The sequence below is a fragment of the Conger conger genome, chromosome 5 (genome assembly GCF_963514075.1).
Source record: "Conger conger chromosome 5, fConCon1.1, whole genome shotgun sequence".
NCBI classification, from domain to species: domain Eukaryota; kingdom Metazoa; phylum Chordata; class Actinopteri; order Anguilliformes; family Congridae; genus Conger; species Conger conger.
The window spans coordinates 42,780,748-42,793,812 of NC_083764.1; the positions used below are offsets into that span (position 1 = coordinate 42,780,748).

At 38.1% G+C, this 13,065-nt stretch overlaps 1 protein-coding gene across 2 annotated transcripts; it reads right to left on the reverse strand.

The window, feature by feature from the left end:
• Window positions 1-1,962: 1,962 nt before the first annotated feature.
• LOC133129211 (uncharacterized) lies at window positions 1,963-8,934 on the reverse strand. 2 transcript variants are annotated; one of them, XM_061243145.1, is made up of 3 exons: window positions 8,130-8,934; window positions 7,665-7,772; window positions 1,963-5,529 (listed from the first exon to the last, which is right to left on the reverse strand). In XM_061243145.1, exons 1-3 carry the CDS (start codon window positions 8,869-8,871, stop codon window positions 5,399-5,401), a joined length of 981 nt encoding a protein of 326 aa, XP_061099129.1. In that variant the 5' UTR covers window positions 8,872-8,934; the 3' UTR covers window positions 1,963-5,398. The 2 variants fall into 2 exon arrangements, with proteins under 2 accessions (XP_061099129.1, XP_061099127.1); XM_061243143.1 differs by having other exon boundaries at window positions 1,963-5,538.
• Window positions 8,935-13,065: the final 4,131 nt, after the last annotated feature.

A 13,065-nucleotide genomic window follows, 5' to 3' on the forward strand; every position in this document is an offset into this window, starting at 1 on the left:
GTAGAGCCATTTGAACCTTGCCGGGTGTCAGGAATCACTGCATAATATGTGATTTTTTTACAGGTCCATAACTTCTTATCTCCATAAGTAAACATATATTCTGTGTCATTTCATTTGTGAATGAGAGTCATCTGAGAGAACTTTGTCATTATGTAAATATAAACATGATACGAATAACATTAGCTGAGATATGACCCATGGAAAATGTAATTTCGACCTGTCCGTAAACCAATGTCAGAAATTCACCTGATGTTCTAATTTGGATACTTTGAAGCCTTAATCAACATTTCTAGAAAAAATTGGCTTTGGTACTCAGTGGGTTTTCTGTATACACTGCTCCAACTATCCTAACATTTTTTGTTGTGACACCGGGCAAATGACATGAAAACGAAATTAAGTATGAAGCTCAAGTTTTCAGGAATTTTATACCCATGATTGTCTACCAACACACATAAAAAGAGGAAAATCCAAGAAGTGCTGTGGTGCAACCTTCTGGAGTTGGCATGGAATAGCCCACACCTTTTTGTCTCAAGAACAGCCTGATTTCATGGATTCAAAAAGGTGCAGAAATATTCCTTTGGGATTCTGGTCCATGTCGACTCAATGCCATCACACAGTTGCGTCAGATTTCTGGTCACACATTCATGCTGCAAACCTTCCATTCCACCTCATCTCAAAGGTTGTCGATTGAATTGTGATCTGGGGACTGTGTATGCCATTGGAGTAAACCGAAGTCACTGTCATGTTTGTGGAACCATCTTGAGATGATGTGTGCTTTGTGACATGTCACATTATCTGGCTAGAAGTATCTGGAAGTAGACTATAAAGGGGATCACATGCTCAGCAACAATGCTTTGGTATGTTGTGGGATTGAAATTATGCTCAATTGCTATTAAGTGTGCAAAAACATTCCCCACACCATTTCACCATCACTACCTGCCAGCACTGTTGACACAAGGCAAGATGGATCCATGGATTCATAATGTTTCACCAATTTCTGACCCTGCCATTCACATTGCAGCAGAATTTATTCAGACCAGAATACATTTTTCCAGCCATCATTTGTCCAGTTTTGGTGATCACATGGCCAATGTAGCCTCATGTTCATATTCTTAGCTGACAGGAGTGGAACCTGGCATAGTCTTCTGCTGCTGTAGCCCATCCGCTTCAAGGTTTGATATGCTGTGGACAGAGATGCCCTTCTGCACACCACTATTGTGCAAAAGCAGTTATTTGAGCATGTGTGCCCTTTCTGTTGACTTGAAATCTGCCCATTCTCCTCTGACCTTGGTGTTTTCAGGCAGAAAACTGCAGAAAACTGCCGCTCCCTGGACATTTTTGCAAAACAAAACTCGGTAAACTCTTGAGACTGCTATACATATAAATCCCAGGAGGGCAGCAAACTTTCCAATCTAATGACTCAATAAATGTATGTTTTTCTTGGCCACAACTTGCCTGAATATAGCCAAATCTACATTCTAATAAAGAGTGGCTCAATCATATCTCGAAACTGTACACAGTATATTGTCGAAAGTGGCTGTTTATCCAAAGGGTTGTCCAGGTGAACAAACCCACAGAAGGGCAGTGTTAGTACTCACTCACAATGATTTTATTATCAGCAGCAAGCACACATGGTTCAGCTAAACGCACATAGATTTAGCAACATCCAAGCAGAGCAAACAAAAAGGGTGAGAGTCCATTTGCAAGCTTCACCATATTGTTAAAATGTAAAAATTAGGACACCCAAATGGCTTATTGTTTTTTATGCATGTCTATAAAGTACAAATATTTTTGTTTTTTTTGTTTTGTTTGTTTATTTTTTAAGTCAGAAAATAGGAGATCTTACAGGTGATATTCTTGAGCTGAACCCTCTTCCATAGACTGCCAAGAGACAATAATACAGTTGAACAATAATTTCAGAGCAATCCATTTAAATGCTCAGTAGCAATACTGGAAATGAGGTGAGGTTAAACCTAACCATTTAATAAGCTTCTCATATCTCTTTAAACCAACATTTATTATGAATCGAGGGGCAAATACAAAGTATTGACATGACATTTGCACAGCATTTTGGACCATACAAATCCTGAAGCTCATCTAATACAAAAGCTTCTTGGCTCATTGCTCTCTTGATTAGAGAATCTGATTCCACATAGATTACTGAAAAATAAAACTCAAAAGAAATCCAGGATCCATAACAATGCAAATGTATGGCTGGGACAGGTACAATTCAGTACATGTACAGATGTGGGCAACATATTATACAAGGATAAACCAGGATGTGACCTGTAAGCTTTCCATATTTCTTACATTTCCCTCAATGTGGAGACCTGTTCCTTTACTGCAGAGGCATCCATCCATCTAGTGGAGCGAATGATATGTGTGTATTTCCAAGTACACACTTGCAAGAAGCCACCACCATTTTATACCCCAAACTCCACCAGTTCAGCTGCAGTCAGTCTATGGGAGGAGTAAACTTAATGTGCTACTATCATTGGCATCGAATGGTACGTATATGAGTGCTTGGGTGAAGTCACTGGTGTTAAATTAATCACAGAAAACTTGACTGAATGACACCCTCCCAATGGACAATTCAGTGGCTAATAATATGCTGCTCTCTGGACCAATTTAGTTTTTATGAGACATTTGTCAATCTAATACGGGGAGAGTCTGAAAGGAAAGTGAACATGGATGGAAGACTTTGAGCCACAAAAACCAGCCATTTTTATGGCTCATGAAGAATAGAATTGACTATCAACGCAGGTTTTTGATTTAGATCACACCTGATACTACTTAGGTCTTGTTTGAAGATCATGAATAGGTATTTAGTTGCATCATGTTTATTTTTTATTTACCTTTGTAATTGTTATAGTTACAAAGTAAATTGTCATACAATTGCTCTTATATTTAATTTAGGTATTTCAACAAAACCTCACATGCCCCTGTACAACATTAAAAATACTGCATGTCCAGTCGTAAGTACTCAAACTGAATTGAACAGTGAGTGAGTGTCGCTTGTAAACATCACTGTCAATCATTGTCTGTGCTTAATAAGTGGCAAATACTTATCAATTTTGATTACTGAGACGGTGCAAAAGGGATAATTGCGGCTTGACAAAACCTCTAGCTGCTGGTGGACAGAATTATCATGCCAGAAGTCAAAAGGAGACAAACTGGCCCAGAATGCTGTAGCTTACCAAACTTTTCATCGCCCTCCAATTGCTGCCTACTGCTGCACGCATCCACTTCAGGTGCTAGTGTTGGCATTCCAGTATGCTAAGGGGACTGCCCCAATGTACATCCAGACTTTAATTGCACCTTACACCCCAGCAAGACCACTCCAGTCTGCAAGCTCTGGTCGCCTTGTGGTCCCCTCCATACAAACACCAGGTGGTCAGGCTGTATGTTCACGCCTGTTCTCTATTCTGGTTGACCTGCCTACCACTGTCAGAACAGCAGAAACCCTCCCCACATTTCTAAGCCCTGTACCTTAGTCCTCCCTCCTGATTTACCCTTCCTACCCCCATATCCCTCTTTTATACCCTTATTAAAAAATACAGATCAAGAAATCAGTACTTACTATGACTATTGTTTATGGCTGTGATACAAGTAAGTGTTTTGCTATTTATGGATTTAATGCTGTCACTGGTGAAAGAACTTATGCACTTCTTGTAAATTTATTTGGATTAAAAGCATCTGCTAAATGACTAAAATGTAAATGTAAACTGGTAGCCCAGTTTGGTAGTTACAAGGTCTGTAGGAAATATCCTTTAGAGCAGTGGTCCTGAAGTACCCCTGTTAATGCTGGTTTCTGTTCCAACCACAACTGCAATCCAATAATTTTAACAAGCTGTTATTTTTTTTTAATTAGGGGCTTTTCATATTTAGGGGGACTACTTACCCTCATTTTGTCAAATAGTAATGCATACCATAAAATTTCCATATTCATATTCTGCTGGCAAAAAATGGACAGGACACATTTTGCAGAAAAAATAAGTCAAATTAAAGACTGAAGTAAATCGGTTGCAATTGCTGAAAGTACTGAACTGGCCACCAAAATTAACTATTTCTAAGATAATGAAGAATTCAAAAGCAAAGCAAATGATAAGGCAAACCTGCATTGTGTTGATATGTTTATGGAAAACAAATTACAAATGAAACTATCTAATTATGAGCCTATAGTTAACCTATCAGTCGTTTATTTCTTACCTCTTCTTATGTAATTGTTTGCATGATGGTACAATAAGCACAATATGAACATGGTAATTGTAAAGCTATTTCTGGTATAATGTGGTTTAAGGTAAATAATCCATAATAAAATGAAAACCAAATTAAGAAAGATTAACAGCTTGTTAAAATAATTTGATGGCAATTTGGGTTGGAACAAAAACCAACATACACAGGGGTACTACGGGGCCAAGTTTGAGAACTCCTGCCTAAGAGCAGTGGATCTCAACCTCAGTCCTCTTTTCATTTTGCAGATGGTTTCAGGTTTCAATTGCAATGATTTGCCATATAGTACATACAGCACAGTTACATGAAAGCATAAGTTGGTCTGAACAATTGAAATTCCTGGAATGTGAACACAAGACAATTATTTTTTTAGCGCATGGGCATACATGGCTATTTCTGTGGTTTAAAGTGCTTCAATAGACTGTGAAAGTTTCTAATGAACAATTAACAGCTTGTTAACTACAATACAGAGCTTGTATTATGGTTGGAACAAAAGCCACCATACACAGTGGGTCCCCAGGACCGGGGTTGAGAAATGTTCATGCAGGGATACTCAAATCTGGCCCTCGAGACCAGTACGACTTCTTCCCCTCTAATCAGGACATATTTAAAGCCAGTATACCTGTTGAGTTACATTTCTGACCAACCAGTAGCATTAATCTATCAATGGACTCTCAGGTAGTTCTACTTTATTCATAAAAAAAAAAACAGTTCTGTAAATTTCCCTCCGGCACTTCTCCCTTTCTGTCTCAGTCCTTAAGTCACTCAGTTTGTTAGACAACGCAAAGAGAAATACGCTTTTGAAATATTGTGGTTTTCATATCATTTGAAATATATTTAATGTTTTTTTTTTTTTTACTAAGTTGTTTATCAATGTATATTTGTGTTGAAAGTGTGTGAATGCAGCAAGATAAATGGCTTTCACAGCCAACATGGCAACCATTCATGTTAACACAATAATAATGTTTATTTGCACCACTTCGTTTGGGCATAGTTTATGATTAATAGTATGCTACTAGCCTAACTGCTACAATTGGTTTGGTGCCACCTACTTATTAAGGTGATGATGTTAGCGAGAAATAGAAGGAGCTACTGAAAGCGATAACAATATTTGACAGGAGCTATGTCCAAACATTTGGCCCAGTCCCTTAGAGTGACCACCCCACTAGGTTAACAGATGCTTTGGTTCAGCATTACCATCCGGTCTGCTAACTCCAATGTCTGGTTCCAGGTAGTCTTCTGTGCACTGCTCATCAGTCATGCAGCTTGTCTTCAGGGGAAGTCCTTCAACACTCCCTGGAAGACCTCAAAATACAGCACAGGTTAATGCAGATATTTTCCCTGCAGATGAACCTCTTTCTTCTGGTGCTATATTACAGTACAGAACATCCACTACTGGTAACACCCCATCACACATACTGAGTTCCCAAATTGGAGTGCTTCCACTTCCATAGTAGGAAAATAAAACCTGCAATGGTAAGGATCTGTGTAACTGCTGAGTCTACAAAAAACTGGAAATACATCCCCTAAATCCTAGGGTCAAAGACCTCCAGGAATGCCCATCATAAGTTAAAAATGTTTTTTTTTTAAATAAAGAAAATATTTTTTATGCGGAAATATTTCCCCAAATCTATACATACAGTGCAGTTGTAAGTATTTGGAAAGTGGAACATTTCTTTTTGCTGTTTTTGCTTGGAACTCCAGCAAACAAGCAGTTGAAATAAAACAATCACTATGTGGTTAAGGTGCAGCCTTTCAGCTTTAATTTGAGGGTTTTCACATGCACATTGGGTGAACTATGTTTAATTTATTCCATAACTTTACAGGTTTTTTAATGTACGTTTTTGCAAACTGTAACCTGGCCATTGTATTCTTGAGGCTTGTCAGGGGATTGCATTTTGTGGTGATACCTCTGAGGTTATGCTGGAATAGTCTTCTCTTGATGGTGGTCTTTGACACATCTACGCCTACATCCTGGAGAGTGTTCTTGATCTGTTGAACAGTTACAAAGGGATTTTTCTTCACCATTCAAAGGATTCTTCTGTCGTCCACTACACTGGTCTTCTGTGGTCTACCAGGTTGAGCTCACCATTGTGTTCTTGCTTCTTCACAATGAACCAAACAGTTGATTTCGACTATTGTCTCTGATTGATTTATTCTGATTTTCCATCCTAATAATGGCCTGCTTTACTGGCATTGACACTTCTTTGGTCCTCATGTTGAGAGACAACAACAGACTCCAAATGCAGATGGCACTCCTATAATCAACTCTAGGCCTTTTGCTGGCTCTTTTTTGCATGAACTAATGATGACAAAAAAACGCAGACAGCCCTCTCTGGAAAAATGAAACAATGAAAATGTAATTCATGAATGTTTGATTCATGTAAAGCACAAACATGTCGGCAGTTGCTTGCTTCACTGTGCTAACTCATGCAGAAAATACAATTGGGTCACCAACCCACATATAGTGCTTAAATAGTCAAGCCATACATATGACATGACTGGGACCCGCAAGGTCGGTGGTTCGATCCCCGGTGTAGCCACAATAAGATCCACAGAGCCGTTGCGCCCTTGAGCAAGGGCCCTTTAACCCTGCATTGGTCCAGGGGAGGATTGACTCCTGCTTAGTCTAATCAACGCTCTGGATAAGAGCATCTGCTAAATGCCATTAATGTAGTGTAATTTAATGTAATATAAACTGACCACCTGAACGGCATTGTCAATTATGCTAATAATGCAGAATCTCATAATGCAATAATTCAATTATACAATATTTCAGTTGTCAGTCTGCGTGTATTAAAATATCTGGCTACGGACAAATTCCCATGTTCATTACAGATAGAAAATTTATGTTCACTAATTCTAGTTTTCAATTCATGTGAAGTTTCATCCGCATAGCATAGACCACAAGGACATTTCAGAAGATAAACAACAAATTTAGTAGTGCATGTAATTCTGCCTTTGACCTTAAATTTTTTGCCCGAGTGGAGGTGAGTGAAAGAAGTGGTCTTAATTCATGAATTGTTTGGTTATTCCAGAGAGTGCTGTCCGTAATTTTTTCATTATTTTTTGGGGATTCAGCACTTAATTATCTAGCAAATTGCCTGAATTAAGCACGTTTTATTCTCCATGAACTAATGATGAACCTTGTGAAACCTGTCCAAAAAACAGTTGAGCAGCCAATTGTCCAATTACTTTTGGTTCCCTAAAATTAGGCGGACTGTATAAAAAATGGCGACAATTCCAAAAACCCTCAAATTAAAGCTAAAAGTCTGTATATCATTGTTTAATTCAATGTGCTGGAGTACAAAACCAAAGCAACAAAAATGTGTCACTGTCAAAGTATGAACTGCACTGTATATAGTCATAGTATGCACAATAGAATGCAATCATAATCACAGTCATTAATGTCATTTTATTAGAATCCTCACCTTGATGCCTGTAGGCTGAGGAGATTTTTTCTTGGTTCATCCTTTTTCTGGGTGTCCATGGGAAACACTTCTGCGTCCAAGACAAGCTGTGACTGTTCTCAATGCACTCTGGGAAGAACAAAAAGTTCAAAATGTAGTCATATTTTGACACAAATAATGTCAGTTGTCATTGTTTTATTGTTGTTATTATTATTATTATTATTATTATTATTATTATTGTTGTTGTTGTTGTTGTCATTATTATTACTGTTGTTGTTGTTGTTTTCCTCCGTGCTGGACTCAATATCTGTAGTAAAGGACTATAGGAAGGACATTAGCCTGGATATCATATTTCAGTCAAAGGTCATCCCTCTCACGCTGACATCAGGATCGACAACAGTGCATCTTGCGCAGAATTGCACGTAACATATCTATGACAAATGTAGTTTTTGTTTGACGTAAACATAGCACAGTTAGCCTACTCACGTGGATGAAGCGATGTTAGAAGAGTTCTGCAAGCATTCTTCTTTATTGTCAAAGTTACGTTGGCCTTATTCGGCACGAACTGGCCAGCCCATATTAACTCAGCTGGATGTTTTTTGAATACAGATCGCATCAGGGCCTCCAACAGCAGGACAGACCGTTCGCTTTCTTCGTTTTCGACTGTCCTGCGCACCAAGCCGATCAGAGCAGGTCGGATACTGGATAGTTTCGTACGAGCTCTCACATCTTTTAATATTTCTTTTAAACACTCATGGTTTCCGCGGCAATTTACAAATTCACCTGTGAAAATAAATACTATCATTTGAGAATCAATCGTGACCTGCCCATGTTTTAACCTTGCATTCGTTTCTATGTGATGCACGTTTTGTCCTGGCACTGTTTTGTTCTTCCCTCCCTGAACTTGCACTGAATTCTCACTGTTGTCGCAGCAGCTTTTCGTGTCGCCTGCTGCATTTTTTTCACTTTTTTCATTGCCCTTATTATATTCCGTAGGTTTCTCTTTGATTGTGATGTCTCTGCTTCGACACAGAGGAAGCGTGTCATTGAACAACTCTTTTACAAGTTCTTCGAAAACATTGACTTGGCTTATGTCTTCTGGTTTGGGGACGCAGACGCTACTCACGAGATGAATTCTCTCCTTGCCCCCCATCTCGGCAACAGTTTTCCGAAACGCATCTTCTACCGAAGACTTCCCAACCCTCAAATTCTGAATCTGTAAGTCCATTTCAGGTAAATGACTATTCCGCGAGCGTTATTCTGGAGCACAATATTATGGGACCAAGGGCACTGATATAATGTGAAAACAGCAGATCATTATTGATGAATATTTGTGCGTTTCAAAAGTTTAAGGGGGTGGAGTGTGTAACTAGCGAATGCAATTCACAAAGGCGGTGCTTTCTTTGGTTGGATTTTCATAAACAAACAAAGCTCGATACAAAGTTCATATTTTGTCGCAGAGAGGGCAACCTTGATTAGTAAATAAATGACAAGGCGACATCTGGCAATACAATTTAATAGAATAGTTTTTTACATCATTAATGACTGTCCACAACAAGCCACACACAATTCCTCCATCATTTTAGAAAGCACACATTAATGAATGCATTGGCTGATTAAAAACACCTTGCTGAGCATTTCATTTATTTAAATGAGTAATTTTGGAGGAATTCATGACAAACTGATAGACTCCAGTGTATGTGTGTCCCTGAAGAAGATCTTTTTACAGCCTTATGACTAGTGTTCTCTCTACTTTGCTCCAAGCAGAATACATACAAAATAAATGCAAATAATACAAAACAGGTTCTTAAACAGTCAATGTATACAACAGACTAACAGCCAATTAAAATAAAGACAGGAAATACAGAAATAAAGAACATTGCAATTGTGCAATTGACAAAAACAAACCAGTTTTCCACCTTCATAGACAGATAAAAGAGAATCATATGCAGCTTAGAAATTGAATAGCACCATAGATTTATTGTGACCTCACTGACCTATGAAGTGCACAACCTTTATTTTCTGGTTATCACAATTTTCTGTAGTGTCTGAGTGTGTGTGTGCATTAGAGAGATGCCATGCGCTTGACCAACAGCAAGAGCAGTCGTCTGACAGTTGGAAGTCGTCCTGGGTGTGTTGATGTATCCCTGAGCAAGGCACCTAACCCACAAATGCTCCTGATGAGCTGGTTGGTGTCTTGCATGGCAGCCAATTGCTGTTGGTGTGTGATTGTGTGTATGAATGGGTGAATGAAAAGCATTAATTAACAGCGCTTTGGATAAAGGCGCTATATAAACGATTAGACATAGATTCGAACAACCAATGCAGAGTGTTGTGACTTGGCTCCATTGTGTTTTGAAGTTCAACAGCCACAGCTACAATAATCGGTATCAAGTCAAAAACAGTGAGAAAAAAAGCTTCCACTTTCACTGTGTTTCCGCTTGTGTAAGTTTGTTTTAGTAATATTTTGAGTAATTCTGACTTTTGGAAAACAAACTGCAAAGGGTTATCTTTCAAAAGACACTAGATTTATGCCTGCCTGAATAGGAATGTCAAAGTTTTTACACATTTCACCTGGATGAGTATAGGGACAGCAGTGTGTCAAGATTACTGAAATTTCTCATCTGGGGAGGAATGTGCAAGGAACTGGTCAGACAACAAACGAACACATAAAGCAAGTGTCAAATGCATGTTCATTGAATTTTGCTGAAAATAAATTAAAATAAACATTTTTGAATGTGTGCTTTAAATATTTCTGTTTACTGTGATCCTTGAATAATTAGTCCTAGGCATTTTTACAGTTCTTTAAAGCATACAAATACTAGTATATCTCAGTTTGTATAATGTATAATCATAAGATTTTACATGTTTATCAAATCAATGGCTGTATCAAATCAAAAGGCTATTCAATGAATAAGGCACTTTGTAAAATACTCTTGCCGAGCCTTTGCCAATGCAATATGAATGTGGCGTAATGTCCACTGCGGTAAAGTTCAGAGACTTCAAGTCATAATGTTCAAAATACCTGTTTCGTAATCAGGGGAGCTCAGGGAATGCAGCACAACGCCTTGTTTGACCTTTATAAACACACTTTTAATAGGACCTTCCAACATAAAGGCACACCATTTCATATTCATTCGGCCCATACTAATTTTTGTAATAATATTGATATGTTCACAGAACTTCTTTATTTTTGTGGGCTCATATTTATGGACCATCTGAAAAGTGCGGTGTTGTCTGATGATTTGTTGTCAAATAAAAATGTGCATAGCCTTTTAATAACAGTACAGTGTTCAAAACAATGTGATTAGGATCAGGAGGACAGGGAGACAACTCCTGGATTTCAAAAGCTTCCAGGTCACATCAAACCAATGGAAAATAATCAGGGGGCATGTTGATAAGGGCCCAACTCATCTGGCAGATATTACAAATATTATATAAATATTTAAATAGCTTCCAGGTCATATGACACATTGACTCCAGGCCAATACTGATTCATTTCACTATTAATGCCACGTAGGGTCCACCTCGTTTTATTGTCAATAGGTTTTTCGTTGTGTTTTAATAAATATTTAAAGGGAAATAATAGATTTCTATTATTGTAATGGAGAAGTCATGTTTTTTTTTCTCAATAGCTTCCAGGTCACTTAACCCACGGACTCAAAACCAATTCCTAGTAATTCATGCCACATTTCTCTGCATCGCATTACAGTTATTTAGCTGATGCTTTTATCCAAATCAACTTACAGTTGATTAGACTAACCAGGGGACAATCCCCCTTGAAGGGGATGTCTGGTTAAGGGCCTTGCTCAAGGGCCCAACAGCTGCGTGGATCTTGTTGGCTACACCGGGGCTTGAACCACCAACCTTCCGGGTCCAGTCATGTACCTTAGCTACTAGGCTATGGCTACAGGCTGTCCCTAGAGAATATGCTTATGTTTTTCATGGATGAATTCATAGACATGCCCCCAATCACCCAAAAATGCCTAGACTCTGGTGGGACCCACCCACCACCCACAACCTTTGAATGACCCCACACAGGCCATCAAGATCTAGAGGTCCAATGCGCACAGTCTAGAATAATCCATTGCGCCACAGAGCCCGTCTTTGCATTGTCGATATATGCTTTATTATAGTGTTTAAATAAATATTTATTTAAATTGCTTCCAGGTCACATGGCCCACTAACTTCGAACCAATGGCAAATAATCAGGGGGGCATGGAGATAAGGGCATAACTCTTGGAATACCCTGGGATTTAATGTTAGATTTTTGGATAAATATTTCAATTATTATAATAATATTATTAGAAATTCATATTAAATGACCCAATGACACCAAACCATTGGCAATTCGTTCTACTATTAATCCTTCATAGGGCACACATCTTTAGGTCTATATTATTGAATTGGAAAATAATGTTTCTTTTTCAATAACTTTCAGGTCACATGAGCCAGACTCGAATCCAATGCCAAATAATTCTACTATTAAAGCCACATACTTTAAAAGCCACAACTTCGTGGTCAAGGTCCTTGCTCAACACAGGGACGTTGTGCAGTTCTTTGTCCTTTTCTCTATAAATATTTGTCATCAATAAAAGTGTTTTAGTGACTGGTATAGTCAATAAGCAAACATAATCATAAACCACATTCCTCAGAGAAAAACTAATGCCATTGAACGGACGTTAACTTCTGGCGGAGTTGAAGTTGCTGCCCACTACCTAAACACTCGGTTACATTATGTCTGAACATCTCACATGGTTATCTTTCCGACACTGTAAAGTGTAAGTTAATGCAATGTAATTCTTGCAATAATTATAAATGCGTTTTGCATTAGATATTTTAGCTCTGAAATTTTTTAATGTGCAGACCAGTTCGATCTGTTCTCGTTAGCAAGGTTATACGGAAATAATGCACAACCACATGTCTCGTTCAATTTGAATGTTCTATTTGCCTTGGTGGCCGGCTATTTTTCAGTGCCGTGGTATAAATATTATTGAAAAATAAATCATGGGCCTAATGGATAAATTACATGTGGTGCGATGTGGTACATGTGGCTCCCCTGATCGCGAAACAGTTATTTTAGTACTGTGGCTTTTTTGTTGAAGAGCTATTGAAGCAAATTTAGAAAATAAAGCTAAATTTTCAAATAAATATTTTTGGGAGCACAGTGCTGTGTGCGGCCATTTAGCTTCATTGATCTCGCTCATGCATCAAGATATTTCAGACTTTCTTGGTGTAGTTATCATTTGACGTAGACACAATTTATTAGGAAATAACTAATTAAATAAACCAAACTAATAAACAACATGTTTTTGATGTGAAACGCAATAAAAAAGTTTATTTTGCGTCCATAAAGTCATTAAAATATTTACATTAAACGCATGTTTAACTACCTAATTAACGAACTTATTATGAGCCTATT